We start from the raw sequence: 12,036 nt of genomic DNA on the forward strand, positions 1-12,036 counted from the left end.
CTTCTTCAGGATAGGTTTTGATCGAGGACTCTCCTCAAGGACCCATCCTTCTCCACTATTCATCAGATCAGCTTCATCCACTGGCAGTTCATCCACCAGCAGATCAGCCGAGGGTGTGGCCGTCAGACAGCCAAGCAAGAGCCGCATCCGTCGCCATACCAACCGCCTCTCGGGTGTCTTCCTCCGTGGCCCCACCTCCAACTCAGGCTCCATGGCCCTGACAGCAGGCATCAGGTCCTCGCTGTCCGTCCAAGCCAGGAAGGGAAGCAGTACGTCACTTTACATTTCCCCCTGCATGTTTGTCCTGGGATTTTGTTGTCATTGGAAGATATAGATATAAGGTTGCTGGTGCTACATGTAGCATTTTAAAATGAATAAATCATTGCTGCATTCATTTTGAGGTATTACTTTAAAGGAGCCACTGATTTTACACATAAAGGTCAGTTTAGTCACAGGGAGAAGTCTGTGAAAACAGTTGTATAATGTCTTCTGTGGCTCTGGAGGAGCTGTCTAAAGTTTGAGACAATAACCCCTGATGATGTCATGTCAATATGGGCTTAGACACCACAAATTTATAACAAAAACCCTAGATTACCAAATGGGGACATGGAGTTTGAAAGACATGGTGGTTTAACAGGCAGGAAGGGTGAAACGTAAAGATGCTATTGATTGTATTATGGGAAATGTAGCATTTTTGGAGCTTGAACTATTCTGTATAAAAACAAGAATATCTCAGCCGTTGCTGCTTCGATTTTGACCATTCTTTTTAGAAATCTGTCTCTCTGTCGCCCAGCTTTATGAAAGTGCAATATTAAATTGCTAAGGGGGAGCTTTAATTAGGTTAAACAAACAAAACCATCACTGAGACAAGTGACAGTCATTAATACTGCATTTCACATTGTGTTGAAGTCAAAGGGAGACATATGTCACCGTTACCTGTGTTCCAAATGCATAACTGTGCAGTTATTCTAACCGTAGTTTTACTATATAGTACATTCACACAAACAAAATATACATACAAATGGCAATACGCATTTCAATTGCTAGATTTTAAAATGTGGTTTTGAATGACATTAGTCCGTAATAGAAATGGAGGAAACAGCTCAACTGATATCTGTTAGCGCACATATTCTATCATTTCCTTTGGTTGGTTTATTGTAGACAAACTGCCAAAATAGTGCACTGCAAAGACTGAAGCATAGTGTCTATGTTATGGTGTTTTTGTTATACACTGACTGTCTTTCCTACTGGTGTTATGGTAAATGTATGTCTGCCATCAATGCTAATGAACCACAACTATAAGCCAGCAATAAAACTTCTTTCCTTTGTTGACATGCAGTGATCTCTGTAGATGCTTTAAGAGCGGACGACCCATCTGAGCTGTCCAATCAGATAACTGCTCCAGGAATCCTGAAGATCTTTGGAAATGAAATCTGTGAGGGAGCTCACTATAAGAGCGTCCTGGCCACCACACACTCTAGTGCAAAAGAACTAGTCAAAGAGGCCCTTGAACGGTAAGGCCACGTGTTATCTGTGCACATGTGTGTGCGTCTGTATGCCATATGTGTCTGCTTTGTACATGGGTCCTTGTGTGTCTACGCAGGGTGAGTTATATTATGTCCATCCACATGCTTCCTCTGCTGTAATATACCTTTGTGCTACATCATTTGTATATAAAAGCAGTCAGAACAGTCTTTGATGCACAAAACCTTGGCGGTCGATGAAAGGAGAGCGTGTTCATGTTGTTGTGATTAGTATATTTCAGATGAACAAAGTCGACTTGACCCGTTGTTCTGTTTATTATAATTGCAGTACAGTGCACGCAGTGTGTACGTGTGCCAAATAGTTCATTTAGTAGTTCTGAAAAGGTCTATAGCAAACCACAGACTTGTGTGAAAGACAGTCAGTGCCGGCCAGAGGGCTGAGGCGGCCTCTCCGGAGAGTGAATGTCTGTCAGTCTTTGCTAATGTTTCAGCCAAAAACATAATGGAATGATTAATACAAGTGGTATTCAGCTTGTAGAGGAAAGAGTAAATCATTTTCCTTTTCCCTCAGTGAAAATTTACATTGTAGCAGTGACATTTAGCTATCATTACACATCTCTTATTTAGTAATGGGTTAGCAAATACATTAAGTAAATGGCAACATTATGACACTTGATAAGTTCCTCTTTGTTCTGTATGCAGGCTTAATAGAATATCCCTGATAAGCTGTTACTTTGATTAGTTTGAAGAAACAGCTAAATAAACAACTCTCTATGAGTCAGCAGATCTAAATGTTTGCGCATTGAAGTGTTTTACATTAAAGCTGCTCTAATCAAGATTTTTTAGATTGATAATAGATCACATGACTGAGTATAATGTGAAAAGAGTTGCATGTAGTGACAAACCCGTAGATTATCATCCTACTCTGCAGCATCTTTGAGCTCATTCTTTTGGTTTTTACAGCCCACAACTTTACTCTTCTGGTTCAGTCTTACAGCTCTAATCACCTTCACATCCAGCTGCAGCAGGCAGCTCTTTGTTTTTGTTTTTTTTTAAGCAAAAAAAGCTCTGATAAACCCACTGTACGCTACCTGCCTAGCACCAAATGGCACTTGTGACAGACAAAGTTAATAACTAGCTGGTTCACTAAGTGCAGTATATAGCTTCTAAAGACGCAGACATTTCCTCGAAGGAGTTGGTTAAGACCAAACTAGAGCTAAAAGTAGAGTGAATATTGGACTAACATTTGTATGGTGGCCAGAAAAATTACTCCAAAATGAATGCTAATGTTGCTGTATGTTTGCTGGATGTGCAAATAGGCAATTGTTTGCGTTACGTTGACTGTATCAACTTTATAAGGTGATATGTCAATATTGTGTTTACAGCTCGTTGGGTTGCCCCCAAGTGGCCAAAAAATGTACTAATACAGGTTTAAAGCAAACGTGTAACTTTTAATGAACTGCGGCCACTGTGGTCACCAGTGACAGTTACGAGATAATGGAATGCTAACACGTAGTGTAACAGCGGCACGATTGGAGAGTCATGAACTCAGTGTGACTCAGAAATGTCAATCACACAGCAATAGCTACCTAAAGTTTGCTAGCATCAGCTAACATTAGCTACTGGTCATACCAGACCAACTAAGACTGTAGCAATAAAACCCCTGAGTGTATTGAATTGAGCAAGGGTGCATTTTCCAGCTTGTTACAGGAAGAATGTGTTAATTCTTTTCTTTCAAAATTCCAAAATTTTCCTTTACAGCCCCTATGTATTGAATTTTTATGTAATTATAGCTGCTTTCAAATTATTCAAAATGATGGCATATGTCTTTGTTCGCAGGAAAATGAGACAATGTGGAAAGGTAAAAATTGGTTCAGTCTATGTTGCTTTCAAGGGATTCAGTCCAATATCATCTGATAGACGATGAACACTTGGAGTAACCAAAGTCTGAAATTTTCAAATTCTACACATAGGTGCTTTAAGTTCCAGTTTTATCATTATGATGATTATATTTAACATGACTATGTCTTCTAGGTATGGCCTGGGCAAGGAGGAGGCAGAGTCCTACGTTCTCTGTGACACTATTGGCTCCATTGGAGTCATTGGCGCTCAGTGGAGAACAGAAGGATTCAGAGTCGTGGGCGACAATGAGAAGCCCCTCCTCCTGCAGTCACTATGGAAACCCAGAGAAGGCCTGGCGAGACGTTTCGAAATCCAGAGGAGAATCTCAGTGGAGGAGAAGATATCCAAAGACAAAGACACCATTACTGCTGGTACAGTGTCTGACCGTAGCCTCAGGGTGCTTTAGGGACTGATCGTTTCACAGCGTACCACATCCTTACTCACGGTGTCTGCATGTCTTGGAATAAAAGTTTTTACCATTAAATAAAGTTTTGTCAGTATTAAATCCAGTTTTAGAGTTCTCACAGTAAAAATGTGGTTTGTTGGCACGCTGTTTTTCCAGTGAAAATCAGCCAAGCCACACAGACCAAACTATATTTTAATGGGTCTACAATTTCTTTTTTTCTTTCTTTTCGATTTCTGTTACAAACTTGGACTATTTCATTCTCAAAAGATACTTTAAATGAAATGAAACTTGCAGACACCCTGTGATTTAATTAAACTTCTTGCAGTGACACACCCTTTGTCTAACACTTTACTGTTTTAACATAATGCTGTAAAAGCTTTACACAGCGAAATATCTTATCCGCTGATATTTACAAAGCATGATGGAGCAGAAAAACACCCAGAACTTTCCGTAGATGCAGGACACAAACCTTTTATGGCACTGTAAATGTGCAGGGTGGACCACGTCATTTCTACTGTCATTTCTACTGGAGCCCCCAGCTGTGGTTGACACAGCTGTGGTCGTAGTGTAAGAGTGCGTCCTGTTTTGTGTTTTGCTTTTATGAATGGCGCAGCTTGTGATAGCTTCTATCAGTGTCAGCTTGTGGATGCCTGCTCCGTGGGTGAACTTTATTTTATTTCCATGAGCTCTGTCTTTCTTTCCACTGAGGTCTGTTTCCTGTGTGAGGCTTCTCCGTGTTGACTCTGGCATAAACACACCATGTACTAATGACCGAACACATACAGGCTCACACACACCTCACCTTGCTTCAGGAAAAAAACGGGTGTTGCCCTGTCACTAGATTCCATTGCCCCTTAGCTTAACATATTTATATAGCAGCTCAGTTTGCACATATTTTAACAGCAGTGTTCAATCTAATTCCCAGCAGTTCTATTTGTTTATTCGTCTCCCTGTTAGGTATCAATGCCCAGGCTCGAAAGCTGCAGAAGAGCCGCTCCAGAGTGACCTCCACCCTCATAGAGAGGACCATGGGGCGAAGCCACAAACTGTGGAGGAGCAAAAGCGAGATGGACCTCTTAGATTCTGATGCAGAGACCAAACAGGATGCAGGTCATGATAAATGTCACAAGGATCAAAGCGAGTGCCTGAATCAAACTTCAGTGCAGAGTTACGAGTGCCCAAAAACAAGCCCAGAACAGAACCACATTCACAGCCTCGCAGTTCCCTCCAAGGGGGACGGCGGGTCGCAGGCCAAAACAGAGACCCTCTGTCCGTCGAGGCCGAGAGGCGAGCGGGAAGGAGAGGAGTCAGAGAGGGAGGAGACGGAGAGCAGCGACGATAACACCACACAGTACTCCATTCACCCTCCTCACGACTGTCCATACCTGCTGTTGCTGCAGGGCTGCAGCCTCACACAGGTATCTCATTCAGACACACACTCCAGAATACAGTTGCTAAGTGGGAGGAGCTACTTTGGGCGCCCCTGGTTCTGGAAGCAAAAGTCCCATTGATTTTTCCCATAGACAATGTCACATGACTCACAGTTGAAGCTCTTCTGTGGCTTGGATAAATCATCAGTCCAGAATAAGAACTGTTAGAAAATATCTTGTTCTTTGATAAAAAGCCGAAGGTACAAACCTGTTTACATAACAACTTCAAGGTTGACGTTAACTACGACTCCCATGGTGCATTTCGTCAAGAGTCACTTTAAATTCTGTTTCGTGCACCGCTAATGGCGGGTGGAAGCTTAAGATAACAGTGTTGAGAAAACTGAAAACAAATAACACGAATCAAAATAAGAGCCAGAAAATTCTAATTAAATTGAAGTGTTTATCGGACCTTTAAACAAAATTTTAAAAACAGCATTGTAATCATTTACGTATATGATATTTCTTTTGTATCATATTTGATTCATCAGGCTTTTATGACAATTTATTGATCACAACAATGTTTATTTTAGAAACAAAAACAAATATTGTTCATTGCATTTGGAACGTTCGGAACATTTCATTTGGTTTGGTTCTTTTTTTTCAAGCAGGAAAGTTTTTACAACCTTTTTACTTCGCCTTGTGGTTGGCCAAAAAAACCCAAACAGTTTCTGTTCTTTGCCATCTAAAAATGTAAACAAAAAACAAATGATTGTGTACTCTGAATGCCTTCTCTGAACTGGTCAATATAACACACAGATTATGATAACCAAGGGATTGTTTTAGTGAAAATCGATGAGCCATTGCAACATCCAAGTGATTATCATGAGAGCAGGTTGAATATATACAAAACACATATAAATATCTCAATTTCCACTCTAAATATATCTTAAGATGACATTTCAATCTTTAATTAGTTTAATTAAAAAATCAAAACAGTGTATTTGGCATTGTGGTAGACATAATGCAGACTGCATCATGAAATGCAATACAAAGACGACTGAGGGATTTATTACCTTCTGTACCTGCTGTATCATATTTGATACACACATTTTCAACACGATTTTACTAGAAAATAAGGTACGAAATATTAAGTAATTATAAGTTGCTTCAATACAGTACATATTCATATTAAAATGTTAGTAACAATATTAATGTTATTCTTACCATAACTTTTTTTAAATTGGAGTAGATTTCCCTGCCAAAAACTTGCGAATCACTACATGACGGCAACCATTTTGGATATGGCATTCAAAGGCCCGCTGCTGCCTGCAATATCCCACCAGAGGGCAGAAGACCTGTCAGATTCATAGGTTTCAGGAAAGTACTGATCATGTTGATTATGTGGAAATCTCAGAAACTCATGTAGCAAATATGATACAACTGGCGTTTTCAGTTCACTTTTAAATTCTGGGTCACTTGTGGGTGAAGTCTGCGACTGTGGCGCAGTGTTTTGTTCTCAACTGAAACGACGAGGCGTTTTGAATTCGCTACCGCTCTGATTTGTGACTCTGACTGGCTTCTTCTCCATGGCAACGGTTTCATGGTTTATGACTATCAAGAACAGTATATTCACTGTGTAGTATTTTCCCACAGTGTGGGACCTAGCCCTGGATGCTATCAGATTTTAACATTAGCATTATATATTTTCAGTATATATATATATAACTTTGTCCTTCACCCTCCGCGGGTGGTCTCGTCCTTCGAGCTCGGGTCCTCTACCAGAGGCCTGGGAGCTTGAGGGTTCTGCGCAGTATCTTTGCTGTTCCCAGTACTGCGCTCTTCTGGACCGAGATGTCTGGTGTTCTTCCAGGGATCTGCTGTAGCCACTCCTCCAGTTTGGGGGTCACTGCCCCGAGTATATATATATATATATATACAATTGCATGTATGTAGCCATGTGGTCATATTTAAGACTGCTTTTACAGGGTTCTCGTCAGCTGTAAAACATTAAAAAGTCAGCCGGAGACAGCGTTTATAACCAATCATGGAGTTAACGTTAGCTTAATTAGCTAGCTAGCTACAGCTGATAAAATCCTCTGTCTGAAATGAAGGACCCATTGTTTCAAATATTACTATGAATTTTGACGGTAAATCTGACCTTGTTATCATTGTAAATTGCTAAGCTTGACAGGCGTAACGACAATAACTAAGGGGAGCATGGCTTAGTGAACTGTCAGTTCCACCTCTTTACCGCCTCTCACACTAATTACTCACATGCATGAAGGCTGATTCTGGCTTCTTTACAAAATGTTCATATGTGTTTGTATTACATTCAAATTGATCAATGGCGTAACTACTGTGTTATGCCCTGTACCCAGTGTAAAATACTTCAGAGCTGCAGCTCTAACAGCATGTTTTCTCAGTCTAAAGAGAGAGACAGAGGGGAGAATCATTATGCGAAAGGTCAGCGAACTGTACGTAGAAAAACTGTGTGTCAAAACACTGATCAGGAAACAGAAAAAGGCAACCCTGGCACTGCTTCCTGGCTGATTACACGTGGTTTTAACAGTGACACACACACAGAGGCTAATTCTCACGCACTGCTGTGATTTTGACTCTGCGTCACAGTTGTTTTCCCAAAAGACCCTTCATAAGAATATAATCATCTAACAGGAGAAATACTATTATGAACAAGGTTTAGGGAGTTTATCTGTGAATTAGTTCAGCTGGTTAAATCTGTCCCATTGGAAAAGACTAGCATCACAAGGGGAATGTCAAACATAATCCCTGCACATTGTGCTTGCCTCTCACTGTGATTAATAAAACATTGTTTGCCTAATCAGGCTTGGTCAAGACTAACAATTCTAATACATCCACATGATCAGACTGCTTTCACTGAGAGAGCAGTGTTGTTATGAAGCTGGGGGTGAAATGTCCATGTACCATATTAAATGTCTAATTTCCTACTCCGTCACCGATTGATTGGTACTTAAATTCTAACTTAATAGATTCAACCTCAATTCAAGTCTTATACATTTGCTGTTCCTGAGCACAACTGGCTCTATGTGTTTCAAGACCAACATACACAGGTCACAGTAAATAATCCATCAACAACTCATTTGCAGTGGTGGCAGAAGTACTTGAAGCCTTTCGTTAAGTAAAGTATCAATACCACAATGTAACAATATTCCATTACAAGTAAAAGTCCTGCATTTACAAATGTACGTAAATATATAAGTAATATCACCAAAATGTACTTGAGTATCAAAAGTAAAAGTACTCATTATGCAGGTTGTGTTTATTATTACATACTGTATATTATATTATTGCATTAGTATTACTGATGCATCAAAGTGTAAGCAGCATTTTAGCTGGTTGAGGTGGAGTGAATTTGAACTTTTTTATATACAGTTAGGTAGTCACATATATAACAATGCATCATATTTTATAAACTGATTATATGTTTTGAGTGTAAAATTATAATATGCAAATTAAACAGTAACTAAAACTGTCAACAAATGTAGAGGAGTAAAAAGTACAATATTTCCTGCAGAATGTAGTGCATACATTTTAACTATATTTAGTTTAATTACAGTATTTGCGTAAATGTACTTAGTTGGAACAGAAGAGAAGCAGAAGAGAAGTGAGCTGGCTAGTTATTATTAGCACGGCTGAACAAATAAAGAAAAGAATGCCACCTACAGGATCATCAATAGAAAATCAAAAGGAGAAGATGTTAGTACTGACAGATTGTATGGTAATTTATCATTTTTCTCTGCATTCAGGACTTTGTCATCTACCTACTTGCCGAGCCAAACATTGTATTTGGTCGGGAAAGTGATCATGAAGACGGGTCAAAATCTGACATCCTTCTCTTTGCCACTGACGTCCTCCCGAGACACTGCTATTTCCATCGCCATAGCGTCGGCAGCCCCACCATGCTCTGCCCTTGTCAGGACGCCGTGGTCACGAGGAATGGCGAAGTGCTGAGAAAAGAAGTGCAGCTTAACCCTGGTGATGTCATCGGGTTGGGACAGCGCTACCTGTTTCTTTTCAAGGATCCCTTAGCTTTGTCACACAAGGTAAGAATGAGATACAGGAGAGACAGGAAAGTGAGGGCAGATTGTACATGTGCAAAGTATCCACTGTATTTTTTCAACTGGTAAGATCTTCATTTTCCTTAAATTCCTTTAGTGAGAACAAATAAACATACATATAAATCATACTTTATGATTCTCGTTTCTTTCTTGGAAATGAAGGAAGTAAACAATGCTGCTCCTGAGCCCAGCATGACTGCTGTCCCCTGGATGCTGGGTCACACCACTTCTGCCACTACAACAAGCCATACTAGAGAAATGATCCTCTGCAACACCTGCATCACAACCTGCACTGACCTCCAGAGCTCAAGCAGCGAACAGTCCCTAAATAGAGGCCTTCCCTTTTTAAACCCACCTGAAGGCCACAGCCTGACTCTGAAATATGAGAGTGAGGACGAGGATCGCATTGTCAAGGAGATAGTTGCTATGGGAGGTAGCATCAAAGACAGACCACCACTGACTGTTGCATTTTTGCTATGTCTGTGTGTTCAGTATTCGTCCACATGTCTTCATACCTCAGACTTGCGCAGGCTGCTGTTGCTTATTGCAAGTGGAGTTCAGAGTGCCATGTGGGTAAGTTGTGGGGGGAAAGATGTTATAAGAGATATGCGAGTCTTTTAGGAGGTCCTTACCCTAGGCCTCTAATTGCTTATTTGTTTGTGAATATGCAGCACTAAAGCACAATACAAACTAAAATGTAAAAGGCCTGGTCACACTAGCATTTAAAATGGCAAACATTTAAATGTGAACTTATTGTCCTATTAGCAACAGAGGTAACAAGCTTGCTAACTGATAGCTAGGTTTGCCAGTAACTGACAGTTGGCAAGCCCTGCTGACTGTCAGCCAGCTTGTTAGAGCTTTTTCCCTGTCTTCAATAAAACTCTTTATTGAATTAAATGATGTACAGTCCCAGGAACAAAAGGGGGCCAGAGGGAGCCCAGTACAGAGAAAACAGACAGAAGCTCTGGGAGCTATTGTGACTGATTAGCACTAGTACGTTCACTGCTTGCTAGCATATCAGCTGTTAGCTTGCCAGCTACGGTAGTTCACCAACTAGTCCTGAGAGTAGTCACAATAGTCGCATTTCCACTGCAGGGTTAGGGTTTCCCCTGGGACTAGGAACCTTTGGAGGAACTCAGTAAGTTTCCACCGCAGGGACCAGGGTCTAAATTAAGTTCCGGGGACATTTTTTACCCTCCAAAAAGTCCCTGCTTGTGGGGATAGTACTTTCCAAAAGTACAGGAACTTTGGGGGTGGGGCTTGCAGCGCTGGACATTTCTGATTGGTCGAGTACTCACATCAAGTATTTCAGACACCATTTTTTAAAATCTGCAGCTGCAAATCAGTTTGTTTTTTGTTCATTGTTCTTCAACACATCAACATGGAGTTACAGAAGAAAGCATACGACAGATGGACCGACGGCAAAGTCCAGGCCTTATTGAGCATTTATGCTGAGGACGAAATCCAGCGGGAACTGGAAACAGCGACCAGCAATGAGAAGGTGTACGCAAAAATCTCCTGTATGTTAAGCAAGTTGGACATTCGTCACCAAGCTTCTAGAACCACATGTTTGCAAAGATGCACAGATGATTATCGCTGTGCCACTTTCTAGTGTGACCAGGCCTTAAGGGTCTTAAGGCCAGCATTTGTAGCATCCTCAGGCACTGTCTTTTGGAGGGGCCCTGTGTCAAACTGTAGTTTTAAAACCTTTACTATTTCAGTTGATATAATGCTTACATGGTGCACATTTTTTAAATGAATTTGTGTTTAATCACCACAAATAAACTAACACACAGCAAAGCTGGGGCAAGACAGTATTTCTGAGGCTCTAGGGAAAATATAAGCTGCCATGTGTAGTCTGCTGTGTGCACTGCATGTAATGGGTACTTAAAGAGAATACCATTCACACATACACAATACAAATAGAATGGGAGAAAGCAAAGGTTCATTGGGGACCACAGCTCAATTTTGCCCCAAGCCCCCCGAGAGGGTTGATCTGGCCCTGTTTATTTGAAAATGTATTTGAGGAGTTACTGATTACTTTTGATGTAACGAAACTTTTTAATTTGAGTCTGCAGCCTTAGAACTTTGGTTTCCATTGTCTGTTACAAAGTTCTACTTATAAACAAGAGGTGCTCCATTGGCATTAAAGCCACTGAGGATTTTAGGCTGCCAAGTCTCTTAAAACTCACTACACAGACTTACCTTTGTATACATTAATGATCTCGTTTTAACTCTTTGGGACCTCCCTGTTGACTAGATTTTTAATTAGCATTTTATACTTTTTATATTACCTTTTTGCCATTTTTTAGTTTATGCTTTCTTCTAAACATCTGCAATTGTATAAATGTAGGTTGTTACTATAATATTACCACTACTCACTGCAAAGCCTTTTTTTGTTGCCATGCAGGAGCACACTAAGGACATAGCTGCAGTTCAACCTGAAGTGTAAGCACACCATACTGTTTTTCTTCAGCCATCACAGTTAATATTATATTACAGTTCACAGACCTCACTGCAGATCTCTTCTTCTGTATTGCAGTCTCAGTGTTGAAGGCTCAAACCCAGAGGACCTCCAGGCTCTCAGTCTGCATGAGGTGATCTCAGGACTCTGCCCCCTGGTGGTGTGGATGTCCAACAGTCTGGAGCTGCTACAGTTCATCCAGTATCAGCTGCCTCTTATTCTGGAGTGGAGAACCCGAAAAGAGCAGGGACAGGCAGACGAAGAAGAAAGGGAAGATGTGGAGAACAAGGAGGTGGAGAACTTGGGTTAGTTT

The 12,036-nt window shown here is 40.7% G+C and overlaps 1 protein-coding gene across 3 annotated transcripts in view; it reads left to right on the plus strand.

Moving 5' to 3' along the window:
• The window catches only part of si:ch211-176g6.2 (ras-associating and dilute domain-containing protein), a 28,375-nt gene that overhangs the window by 2,724 nt on the left and 13,615 nt on the right, over window positions 1–12,036 (plus strand). For all 3 annotated transcript variants that reach the window (XM_044179024.1, XM_044179025.1, XM_044179026.1), the window contains 8 exons: window positions 67–269; window positions 1,340–1,514; window positions 3,519–3,757; window positions 4,750–5,210; window positions 8,948–9,244; window positions 9,422–9,832; window positions 11,670–11,707; window positions 11,802–12,028. In XM_044179024.1, the coding sequence (XP_044034959.1) occupies window positions 67–269; window positions 1,340–1,514; window positions 3,519–3,757; window positions 4,750–5,210; window positions 8,948–9,244; window positions 9,422–9,832; window positions 11,670–11,707; window positions 11,802–12,028 (2,051 nt within the window). The remainder of the gene's footprint in view (window positions 1–66; window positions 270–1,339; window positions 1,515–3,518; window positions 3,758–4,749; window positions 5,211–8,947; window positions 9,245–9,421; window positions 9,833–11,669; window positions 11,708–11,801; window positions 12,029–12,036) is intronic.

This window comes from Siniperca chuatsi, linkage group LG20, assembly GCF_020085105.1.
Source record: "Siniperca chuatsi isolate FFG_IHB_CAS linkage group LG20, ASM2008510v1, whole genome shotgun sequence".
Lineage (NCBI taxonomy): Eukaryota > Metazoa > Chordata > Actinopteri > Centrarchiformes > Sinipercidae > Siniperca > Siniperca chuatsi.